This window comes from Mesoplodon mirus, assembly GCF_964341445.2.
Source record: "Mesoplodon mirus genome assembly, chromosome: X".
In the NCBI taxonomy this organism is placed as follows: domain Eukaryota; kingdom Metazoa; phylum Chordata; class Mammalia; order Artiodactyla; family Ziphiidae; genus Mesoplodon; species Mesoplodon mirus.
Genome location: NC_138981.1, coordinates 35,874,068 through 35,886,511, shown reverse-complemented (window position 1 = coordinate 35,886,511; position 12,444 = coordinate 35,874,068). Strand labels below are relative to the sequence as shown.

The 12,444-nt window shown below is 50.4% G+C and overlaps 1 protein-coding gene across 3 annotated transcripts in view; it reads left to right on the top strand.

The window, feature by feature from the left end:
* Window positions 1–977: 977 nt before the first annotated feature.
* The window catches only part of SRPX (sushi repeat containing protein X-linked), a 104,564-nt gene continuing 93,097 nt past the window's right edge, over window positions 978–12,444 (top strand). For 2 of the 3 annotated variants that reach the window (XM_082610601.1, XM_082610600.1), the window contains exon 1: window positions 978–1,182. In XM_082610601.1, the coding sequence (XP_082466727.1) occupies window positions 1,086–1,182 (97 nt within the window). In that variant the 5' untranslated portion in view covers window positions 978–1,085. The remainder of the gene's footprint in view (window positions 1,183–12,444) is intronic. The other variant, XM_082610602.1, reaches the window with a different exon arrangement.

The window sequence follows — 12,444 nt, the reverse complement described above, 5'->3', positions numbered from 1 at the left end:
GTTGGAATCTGCCTTAGCTAAGATCTCATTCGGTCAGGAAAGGGGCGAGGTCCTGCCTTAGGGGTTTACCAAAAAAGAAAAAAAATTGAGAAAGCCTCGAAGAAGAAACCTGATCCGTCCTGCAGGCACCTAGTAACCCTATCCTGACGCCAGGCCACAGGGTGGAGGCTCCAGGCTGATCGTGGTGTCCTGGGGTGATTGCGAACAATCCAGGAAATGGGGAAGTCTGGTTGCAGTAAACTACAACAGCTGGATTCCCGAGGCTGTGGGTGAGACGGGGAACTTTCTGGGCCTTGTGCTCGCCCATCAGCCGACCTTAGAAAGAGTACCTCAAGCCCCATCCCAAACTGCAGTGCAGCCGGCACGAACTCTTGATTCATTCCCTTGCAAAAGAGAAACCAAAAAGCCGTAGCAAGGACGTTGGCGCCGGCAGAACCACACACCTAAGTTCAAATCCCCGCTCTGCCCGTAACCATGAACCTGGGCAAGTTTCTAAGCGTCGTTCCTTCTTGGATAGGATGGGCATAATGACGCCGAACTTGGGGCGTGGTCCGAAGGGTCAAACCCGCGAACTTGGCGATAATAACCTGCCGCGGTGGGCCATTCTTGGACCCCCCTCGGTTATCCCTTCTCTTTCCGTGCGACTCACACAGCTTTCTGCACAGATGACATTGTGGTAGGGGCCCCGGATCTGGGAGGTGTTTGGGCCACCAGTGTGTGTATTCGTGGTGAAAGGGCGCGCAATTGGGGAACAAAAAGATATTTCAGGATAATCCGGTTTGCTAGGGCACGCCCCTGGCGCGCTCAGGCCCCCAGAGGGGGTGCGGCAGTGTCAGCCCCGCTTCCAGAAGAACCGCTGGCACAAAAGGAGGGGGGTGGGTCGGAGCCCCAGCCGCGCCAGCGCTCCGGGGAGGCGGAGGAAGGAGGGCAGGCCCCGGGTGGGCGGGAGGGAGGGAGACAGGCGAGAGGAGGAGTTTTCCAGCTTGGCCTCCGCGAGCCGCGCGCAGCCCCTCGGTCGGGTTGGTCTCCTCCCGCCCCCGGGAAGCGCGCCGCGCAGCCGAGCCGAGCGCAGCGCCGGGCGCGCCATGGGGAGCCCCGCACTCCGGCCCGCGCTGCTGCCGCTGCTGCCGCTGCTGCTACTGCTACTGCTGCTACGAGTCCCGCCGAGCCGCGCCTTCCCAGGTAGGGTCGGCGGGCCAGTCTCCCCAGCTGGGCGCCGGGACCCTCGGCTCGGTCCGGAGGGTGGTGTGGGGGCGCCCTTTGTTTGCGCGGAGTGTCTTTCGCCGCCCGGGGGAGCGGGGGACGCGGAGCGGGGCTCGCGTCCGGGCACCAGGAGGGGAGAGCCGACTGTCATCCCGTCGCCGGGCGCCGTGAGCCGTGAGCCGGAGGACCCTCTGCGCCTGGGGTTCCAGGGGGACCAATCAAACCCCCGTTGGCGCTGGAGGCAACCAGGAGAAGTTTGGCCGCGGGTTACTTTCTCACCGCGCCGGAGTTTTGCCTCTCACACAGTTGCCTACGGCCAGGGACCAGGTGGCTGGCAGCTCGTCCTGGAAGGAGCCCCTACCCCCTCCCACTCGAGGCCCCAGGCCACCCCCTGGGGCTGCAGGGCACGAGCCACAGTAGAAAGACTCTCGTGGAAGGCCCGGGCGGAGCCTCTCCCGCATCCCCCAACCCCCCCTGCCGGGGATTCCGAGAAAGTCTGCACCTCCGGGAAAGAGGTGCCAGCTGAGAGCGCTGACATGTGGCAGGCGCTTGGTTAGCCCCAGGGAAAGAGGACTACACACGCGGGCTCGGCTAGTCAGGGGGTGTGGCTTCTTGTTGCTGGGGGGCGTGGTCTGTAGCATCTAAGGGGACCCTGGTGCTTATTAGGACTCTTCTGGTGTGGACAAAACCTTTGGAGATGCCCTTTAAAAAGCTCCAGCTGACTCCCTCATCCGAGAGTCTTAAGATAGCAAAGAGCTTCGGGGGAGCTGGGGAACATGGATGCACCCCTGTTGCCCCGGAAAGGAGAGGAAATCCATGGGCACATTTTAGTTTAGTGTTAATGGGAAAGTGGGTGACGTGGCGGACAAGTATCTGGCTTTACTTTCAACACTGTGGGCGGTTTAAGTCTGGGGTCTGAGAAACGAACCTACCGAGTTCTGGGTGAAGGATGGAGGGGGAGGGTTCCCAGATAACATGCTTGGGAGATGTAGGGATGGCTGCTGGAAATTCCTTGCACATCCCCTTATGAATGAATGAATCAAACAAACGTGTAAAGTGATAAACAGGAACATTTGCGTTTTGAACTGTTGTAAGTGTTAAGCTTTTTGGTAGGAACTGACTCAGGGCAAAGTGGAAAGAAGACTTTTTCCTCTGTGCCAGGCAAGTGCCAGCCCCCTGTTCCCCGGGCAGGTTAGTGCCCCCACCCCCCAAGCAGGAGTCGGGTTAATATGAAGGTAGAGGGGAGGGGGAAGCCAGTACTGGACAGGGTGCAGGGGGAGAAGTTGAGAAGCTAGAAGCAGCCTTTCCTGCTGAACTGGGAGGCGTCTCTAAGCCGCCTGTACATCTATCTGGCAGAGCCTTTCTCAGTCAAGGGGCCTCTTCTCTTTTTCCATTTGACCTTCCTCCCCTCCCTCACCCTGCCCTCTGCTCTCCTTCCCTCAGCTTCTACCCTTATACAGCGTAGCTTGCTGCCAGGACCCAGCCACCCACAGAATCGTGGCTTTCCAGCTTGGGCGCTCACTACTTTTGGGAACTGGCCCTGGCTGGCCCAGCTCCCTCTGGCGCCAGCCTGCAGGCTGCCCCCAAGTTGGCACATCCCAATGGTGTCTTTCAGGAACTGTGCTCTGCTGCTGGGGCTGTTGATTCCAACGGAGGGTATTTCAGTCCAAGCCAGAGGTTTCGGAAGGCTGGGGAGGGGAGACTCTCTAGGCCTGTGGGTCCCGAGGCGAATCATGTCAGCTGAGTTCACCCTAAGTGCTGGGTGACAGAGAGATTTTGAAGATCATTTCAGAGGCAGTCTCTTAGCAAATGGACATTGTGTCTCTGCTAAGAGGCCTGGAATCAGGAATCTCTGAAAGAAGGAGATGGGGATGTAGGGCCCCATCGGCATCTCCCCTCCCCCACTTATATAAACATCTGAGATTTAATAGCAAATCTGTCAGAGAGAGAGAGTAAATCATTCCCATTCCCACTTCTAGAAGGTCTCTGGAGTTCTTCCATCTTTGAATCTGATGCAGCTTTTCTGGCTCTCCGATTTATTCTTTGCGGCCTAGCAAAGACGCAGTGTCTATAAAAACCCACATGAAATGTATGGAAAATTCATAGCAAAGTTGTCTGTGTTGGATTGCGTTTGTATGCCTATAAGATAGTATTCGTACTCTTTTTGCTTTTATTGAGGTATAATTGACATATAACACATTAGTTTCCCCTGTACAACATAGTGATTTGATATTTGTATGTATGCACTGCACAATGATGACCACAATAAGTCTAGTTACTATCGATCACTGTACATAGGTACAAAATTCTTTTTTCTTGTGATGACTTTTAAGATCTACTCTCAATACAGTATTATTAACGATAGTTACTATGCTGTACATTACATCCCATGACTTATTTATTTTAAAGCTGGAAGTTTGTACATTTTGATCCCCTTCACCCATTTCGCCCACTCCCCACTCCCCCTCCCCTCTGGCAACCACCAGTCTGTTCTCTGTATCTACGAGCTTAGGTTTTGCTTGTTTGTTTCATTTTTTAGATTCCACAATATATTAAGTGAGATCATATGGTATTTGTCTTTCTCTGACTTATTTCACTTAGCATAATGCCCTCTAGGTCCATCCATGTTGTCACAAATGGCAACGTTCCATTCTTTTTTTTATGGCTGGATAATATTCCATTGTATGTGTATACCACATCTTCTTTATCCATTCTTCGGTTCATGGACACTTAGACTGTTTCCATAACTGGGCTCTCGTGAATAATGTTGCAATAAACGTGGGGATGCAGATACCTCTTTGAGATCCTGTTTTCATTTCTTTTGGATAAATACCTAGAGGACAGATTGCTGGATCATATGGTAGCTGTATTTTTAGTTTTTTGAGGAACCTCCATACTGTTTTCCATAGTGGCTGCACCAATTTACATTCCCACCGACAGTGCACAAGGGTTCCCTTTTCCCCCAACACTTGCTGTTTCTTGTCTTTCGGATAATAGCCATTCTGACAGGTGTGAGGCACTGTCTCATTGTGGTTTTGCTTTGCGTTTCTGTTTTATTATGTTCTTAAATGAACTCTTTATTTATTTATTTATTTTTGGCTGCCTTGGGTCTTCGTTGCTGCGCGCGGGCTTTCTCTAACTGCGGCGAGCGGGGGCTACTCTTCGTTGCAGTGCGCGGACTTCTCACTGCAGTGGCTTCTCTTGTTGCGGAGCACGGGCTCTAGGTGTGCAGGCTTCAGTACTTGTGACATGTGGGCTCACTAGTTGTGGCTCGCGGGCTGTGGAGTGCAGGCTCAGTAGTTGTGGCACACGGGCTTAGTTGCTCCGCGGCATGTGGGATCTTCCCGGACCAGGACTTGAACCTGTGTCCCCTGCATTGGCAGGCGGATTCTTAACCACTGCACCACCAGGGAAGCCCTGAGCTCTTTTTTTTTTTTTTTTTGCGGTACATGGGCCTCTCACTGTTGCGGCCTCCTGTTGCAGAGCACAGGCTCCGGACGCGCAGGCTCAGCGGCCATGGCTCATGGGCCCAGCCGCTTCGCAGCATGTGGGATCTTCCCAGACCGGGGCACGAACCCGTGTCCCCTGCATCGGCAGGTGGACTCTCAACCACTGCGCCACCAGGGAAGCCCAGCCCTGAATTCTTGAAGCCTCATTTACATCTGAGATTTTGGAGGTTCACTGCACCTCCTCCTGCAAGCAAGGCTGAAGATAGAGAATGAACGCCATGGCCACTAAGAAAGGCTCCATGAATCTGATGCCTGGAGAAAACTGGTAAAGTAGTGTGGTTTCACCAGCCAGGAAAACCGAGTGGGGTTGGCTAAAAGCCAAACCAGAGCACACCAGCCAAAGCAGTCTTTTAAAATGCCACATTTGGAGATAAGTATTAGGAACTGAACACCTGGCTCAGGATATACAGTTAAAGTCACATTAGGAGCAGGTTAGGCTAGAAATTTCTATTTGGGTTTAAAACATGTAATCAGCTGACAAAATTCCTCTGCATTAAAAAGGAGAGAATGCTGGGGAGAGTAGGGCATTTTCAACTGGCATTTTCTTAATGATAACACTTTCAGTACAGTATCCTGCTATTACTGTTTCTTATTTCCCAGATTTGTGAGCTGAAAGAGACACCAGAAACCATCGCTAAAGCACCGTCTTCAAACCTTCCTCACACCATAACTGAAATATTGCCCTTTTCGGTGATTTCTATAACATTCTCACTTTTAGTCTCTTATAACAACTCATTCTACTTTTTCTGGCCAGATACTGCTCTTTTAATTACAGCTTTACTTCAGTACTGTTTTTTTTTTAACATTTTAATTTTATTTCTAATTTTTAAAATTGAGGTAACTTTAGTACTGTTTTGATCGCATTGCTCTCCTACTCAAAAACATAGAGCAGGACTTCCCTGGTGGTGCAGTGGTTAAGAATCCGCCTGCCAATGCAGGGGACACAGGTTCGAGCCCCGGTCCGGGAAGATCCCACATGCCGCGGAGCAACTAAGCCCGTGCACCACAACGACTGAGCCTGCGCTCTGGAGCCCATGAGCCACAACTACTGAGCCTGCGTGCCACAACTACTGAAGCCCACGTGCGTAGAGCCCATGCTCCGCAACAAGAGAAGCTACTGCAGTGAGAAGCCCGCGCACCACAACGAAGAGTAACCCCCACTCGCCGCAACTAGAGAAAGCCCATGCACAGCAACGAAGACCCAACACAGCCAAAAATAAAATAAATAAATAAATAAATAAATTTATTTATTTATTTTAAAAAAAACAGGGCAGCTGCTCCCTGTCCTCAAGTTAACTAGGAAGTTCTCTGATGTTTTCAGGGGACTATACAATTTGCCCACAGCCTAATTTTCCAGTCGTTCTCTCCTGGCTTCCTAAAATCTGGCTAAAGTAGACTACCTGTTTTTATAGACCTGGAGTCCCATTTTCCCTCTTTTTGGTGATTACTGCTTTCTGCACCTGGAATGCTTCCCTGCAGCCACATTTCTGCCTAAATTCTGCCCATCGTCCAGCGACACCCCCCAGTTCGATGAAACTTTTACTTGATCCTTTGATTGGGAAGCTTCTGCCTTCCTTTAAACACCCACGGTGTTTCATATCTTTCGTGATATTTATCATACATGCCATACATTACAATGAGCTGTGCATTCCTTTACACTTGTAGATTCTTTTTTTTTTTTTTTTTTTTTTGTGGTACGTGGGCCTCTCACTGCTGTGGCCTCTCCCGTTGCAGAGCACAGGCTCCGGACACGCAGGCTCAGCGGCCATAGCTCACGGGCCCAGCCGCTCCACGGCATGTGGGATCTTCACAGACCGGGGCACGAACCCGTGTCCTCTGCATCGGCAGGCGGACTCTCAACCACTGCGCCACCAGGGAAGCCCTACACTTGTAGATTCTGAGCTCATGAAGGAAGGGCACTGCTCTGTCTTACCCCTCTGTATTTCCCACGGTGCCTAGCCAAGACCCTGGAGCCAAGTGGATATTTGTACTTATCGAGTTAATAGTTCCCTGCAATTCGGGTGACAGACCATTGACCAGAGGAGCTGAGAGAAACACGCGTGCAGGTAAACAGGGCTTGTGCCACCATGAACCTACGTACACAGGAACGATGCCTTGCTGGCTGTAGAGGTTTGCTTTGAAATCTGTGAACACCCTCCCTTTGAGCAATAACCTTCTCCGCTGGGGGTTGTAAGACGAGAGACACTGCAGCCACAAGCCGGAGCTTGCACTTATTATTTTTGTTGGCCACTTTGCTAGAGCCCTTTCCAAAGGGGTTGAATGGTTTCCTTAGTCAACACAAGTATGTGTGCTACATCAATTCCCCTTTCAGAGAATGCAGCTCAAATGGGTAATTGAAAGTGAAGATTGAGTTTCACGAGAAGAAGGTTGACTTTTGCCAGGTTGTAACATAGTCTGAAATTCTAGCAGCCAAATTATGATCAATACCCAGGTTAAGGATTCATTTCCAAACAGCAGTGTGAATAATTGCCTTGCCTGGGTTCCAGTTCATAGGGAATTTCTCAAGCCAGCCCTTCAGTTCTTTTTTTTTTTTAATTTTTATCGGAGTATGGTTGATTTACAATGTTGTATTAGTCCTCAGTTCTTGATTGTGTGATTTCTTGACTGCCGGCTTTTATTGGCCATTGTTTATGGGGTCTTTTAAGCCTGGATCTTTCTCTTGGGTATTTGAATTCTGCCTTCTTTCCTGGAACCTTGGCTCTATCCAGAGACTTTCTTTTTAAAGTGGACATGGAAGGATGGAGTGCACGGGATACTAGGATGAAAAAGGTAGGGAATTCCTTCTGTCAATAGCTTTCTGTCTTGTGGGGAAATAGACACCAGGTTATCCATGGGGGTAAATATTATAACACAGATGGGTCGACAAGCCCTGGGAAGCACAGAGAGGAGCCACGCAGGAACGCTGGGCCCGGAGATTGCAGAATGATGTTGAGTGACGCTGATGCCAGTGGTAGTAACAACTACAGGCCCAAGGAAGGTTAATGCAGGGTGTCTCTGGGCTTCCTTCTCTAAGAATATTTTTTAAATTTATTTATTCATTTATTATTATTTTTGGCTGCATTGGGTCTTCGTTGCTGCACGCAGGCTTTCTCTAGTTGCGGCGAGCGGGGGCTACTCTTCATTGCGGTGCACGGGCTTCTCTTGTTTCGGAGCACGGGCTCTAGGCGCATGGGCTTCAATAGTTGTGGCACACGGGCTCAGTAGTTGTGGCTTGCAGGCTCTAGAGCACAGCCTCAGTAGTTGTGGCACACAGGCTTAGTTGCTCTGCGGCATGTAGGATCTTCCTGGACCAGGGCTTGAACCCGTGTCCCCTCCATTGGCAGGCAGATTCTTAACCACTGTGTCACCAGGGAAGTCCCTCTAAGAACATTTTGAAATTGGAAACCAAAATCTGTGTGGGTGTTCTTTTTCTGGGGAGAAGGCCCTATCCCAATTCAAAATCACTACTCACCAGATACTTTAGTGAATTCTATGAGAGAATGTGCACTTAATGGGCACAAAAGTCAACATAGAAAGTACGATGAAGTTGCCAGAGTAGGGAAACTTTGAACCAATGATCAGGTGGGCCTCCTGAATTATGACCAGCGGTACAATTTCCCAGTCTCCTCATTTAAAAATCGACACCAAACAAAACAGTCATAATCATAGGTGGTAATTACCTGCAGGCCTGGGCTGGCAACTTGTACCCCTCACTTAGCACAGTGTCTGGGACTTGGGGCAGGATCTTTAGTGGATATTTGTGGATTGATTGAATGATTGAGGTAATTGTGACAGGGAATCAACACATTCTATTTCAATATCCCTGCAGGATTTAACCAGAATTTCCAAGCTGCTAATCCCCAAACAGAAAGAAATGTGAGGTATCAGAGGCAATTTGCAGGACTCTGATCCATTTGGACAGGCAACAAGTTGGGGCATAGTTAATTGCTGAGGCTCTTGAATTTCAAATCACCCTAGGACAATATTCTAGGAGACTTAGAAACACCAGGGACTTTGGGGGGAGGGGGCAGGATTTTTCAGGTCAAAGATTTAAGGATAAAGCTTGTTTGAGAGAAAAGTCCCTGGTAGCTTTGCTAAGCTCCCAAGTTGCCCAGATGATAATTGGTTGCACCTGGGTCTTACGGGCACACTCTAGCCTCAGAAACTTGTGGAGCCATCATTCCCGAGCTGAGTGATTCACTGCCCCGTAATCCTTAGCTCATACTGCATGCCTCTTTATACATTGTTCTCCAGGGAGAGGATAAATGGGTTTGGACATAGTGGCTTGGATTATCCCAGAGGTTTGGTGTTGTAAATTGAGTATATTGGTTTTAAAGCTTTTTTTTTTATGAGTAATAGATCCAAATATAGAATTTGGGGGTGGACTTTCTGCCTTGGCCTTGAAAGATCGTTGCCCTGTTTCTTCTGCCCTGCTCTTACAGTGACCTGTTGTGTGATGGCTTCCATGCTCTTTCCCCTGTTGTCACTGGCTCTTTGCAGCATCTGCCCAGTTATGGCTGATGAGCATCTATCTCTTCCATACCGAGCGCAGCCCAGGACCCTCTGCTGAATGCCTCTGGCCTGCCGCTAGCTGTGTGGGTGGCTGAGCTGATGACCCTACCAGTCCCAGGGATTCAAGAATGTTCCCAAACACTGGTTAAAGGAGGGCCACGGGGCAAGCGAGAATTGAGCCGAGCTTTGGCAGGCCCCTGGTGGAGTGGTGAGGAAGCGGTGGCCTGGCCACGTCCCCCGCCTTCTGAGACTCTGCCCCCAGTGTGGCCGTTCCCTATAGGAACTCTGACAGACTTGTTGCCACTGACTCAGCATTTGTCACACAAAGGCTCCGGTTCCTTTAAATATCTGAGGTTGAAATCCTGTTTCCACTTCGATTCGAAGTCCTCTTTTCAAAGAGGAGGATCATACTGTTTCACCAGGAGCTACTCACGGACCCGACGGCCTCAGCCACGTGGGCAGGCACTGGGGTCTTGTTCATTCTGTGTCCTTGTGGCCGAGCAGGGAGCCTGGCCCCTGGGGGACTCTCGGTGTGTCTTGGTGAAATCTGCAAGGGGGCACACCTCTGGCCAGGACTGACCTGCTGATTGGGTATCTCGGGCTCTATCTAGATGCCCACAGGAGTTTCTCATCCACATGCAGGCTCCCCTGCACGGGCCACCTAATTCATGTGGCATCTCAGCCTGGGAGGGCGCCTGAGACAGAACTCCCCACGTCTCAGTGGTGAGTCTCTGAGGTTCAGCGAGCGGAAGGGATTTGTCTGGGGTCACACCGGGAGTTAGAAGCAGAGCTGGCCTTAGAACTCAGTCCGCCGACTCCACGATTCCCTTTCCTCCACAGGCAGGGACAGAGTTCAGTTTTTGAGCGGCTCCTACACATCAGGCACCGGGCTGGGCACCAGGGATAGGCAGGCAAGGATCAGTGGCGCCTCGGGCACGCACAGAGCCGTGCCCTGGTGTATTTCCACGTGGTTGTTCATACCGACACTTGGCTGCAATCTCAGAGTCTCACACCCGGGGCTGCTTGGGTGTTCCTCAGGGTTCTGAGAAGTTGCTGCCCCAGAGCTAGCCCTTGCCCGCTCCTGTCAAGGTCCCAAAGGATCCCTCTCTAGGCCACTTGCTTTGAGCACCCCAGCTGATATGTCATGCTGTTTTTTAACAGCATTATTGTGATATTATTCACATGCCATACCATTTCCCCTTTTAAACCACTTCAGTGACTTGTAGTATATTCACAGAGTTGTGTATCCATCACAGTTCTAGAACGTTTTCATTACCCGCCAAAGAAACTCCACACCCATTAGCCATCGCTCCCCACCCCCTCTCCGTAGCCCTAGGCAACTGCTGAAGTACTTTCTGTCTCTATAGATTTTCCTATTTTTAACGTTCCATATAAATGGAATCACACAGTATCCTTTCGTGTCTGGCTTCTTTTGCTTAGCATAATGTTTTTAAGATTGATCCATATTGTAGCAGGTATCAGTACTTGACTCCTTTTTTATGGCTGAATTATATTCCATTGTATGGACAGACCACATTTTATCTGTTCATCAGTTGATGGACGTTTGAGTTGTTTCCACTTTTGGGTTATTTCGAGTAGCGCTGCAGTGAATATTCATATACAAGTTTCTGTGTGGACATATGTTTTCATTCCTCTTGGGTAGATCCTTAGGAGTGGAATGGCTGGGTCATACGGTAACTCTATGTTTAGCCATTTGAGGACCGGCCAGTCTGTTTTCCAAAGTGACTGTATCCTTTTACATTCCCACCAGCAATGTGTGATGGTTTTGATTTCTCTACATTTTTATCAGCTCTTGAGATTATCTGTCTTTTTGGTTAAGTGATGTCATGAAAGCTCAGTTCATTAACAGCATCCACTCAAGGGTTGAGTGACAAAGCAGTGTCTGTGCTGCCAGCTGTGGCAGAATATTGGCGAGAGTCATCTAAGGATGCCTGCCACCCTCTCACTGCTGGCTGCAGGGCATGGCTAGTCCATAAGTTGCCTTTGGGTGGATTAGAAAAAGACACCTTGTCTAGGCACGTGTAATGCATGGGCACAGGGCTTGGTCAGGGGACAGACTTTGTGCTGAGTAGGAAAAGGATAGAGAGGCAGGCCCAGAACTCAAGACTTAAAGAGTGGAGGGCAGCACGGTGTGAGACCCCGCCTGCTCTTTGGATGGGTGTGATGGTGGGTGCTGTGGTGTAGACAACTCCCTGGACACCCATCTATGCTGCAGTCCTGGGTTTCAGTAGCTCAGCCCCAGGTGGGAAAGAGCTATGGGCGCCATGTGCTTTGACAGCTTGCTTCTATTAAAAAGAAAAACAAAACAAAAAGCTGTGTGTCAGCGGCATCCTCGTGAGCTTGAATCCTTGGGTCACCTGGGAGCCAAGCAAGCAAGTCAGAAGCTCAGGCCCCACCCGAGACCTAGTGAATCAGCATATGCATTTCAACAGGGTCCCGCAGATGATTCTTATACACAGTGAAATTTGAGGAGGACTGGTCCGCTGGGTGAGTTCAGCCCTTTACCAAGACGGAGTGGCTGGCCTGTTTATAAGGGCCGCCCAATAGCTTCCTCCCCTCCTCTCTCCCTTCTTCCCTTGGCTTTGCCGTCATCATGGCATCTTCTAGACTTCCTTTCCTAAGTCCCCGACATTCCTGAGATAAGCGTGTACAGACTTTCGTTTTCTGCTCCCTCTTCTAACTCAAAAACAAACCCAACTCTTCGGGGGGCCCTCGACTTCATCTCCTTTGAAGTCCTCCTGCCTGGAATGCGGCCAGCAGTAGCAAAGCACATCTTCGGTGATGGGTAACAGGGTCCTCACATGCCTTTGCCCAGCAGCTCAGCTGCAGCTTAGAAATAACTGCAGCTCTTTAAGAAAGGCCACACGAGTGTGATTAGGGCGGTCTCTGTCTCTCTAGCAAAACCCTGTCCTGGGATTGAGAATTTCTGCAACTGACCAACCCTTAAAGACACAGGGGCTACACATCTTTGTGCCAGAGGCCAACGCCGTCGGGCTTAGGGAGGAGGCAGCCCCTTGGAGGATGGGTGAGATTGACACCAATGGGAAAGTCAGGACAGCACACCCCACCCCTCACGTGAAGCCCCCCAAACCCCCCCGAACTGGGCAAGTCAGGAAGACTGAACTGTTAGCACTAAAAGGGGGGCCCTCCCACCGTTTCAGGGCTTAGAGTGAATAAGTAGTTCCCAGCCCAGCAGTGG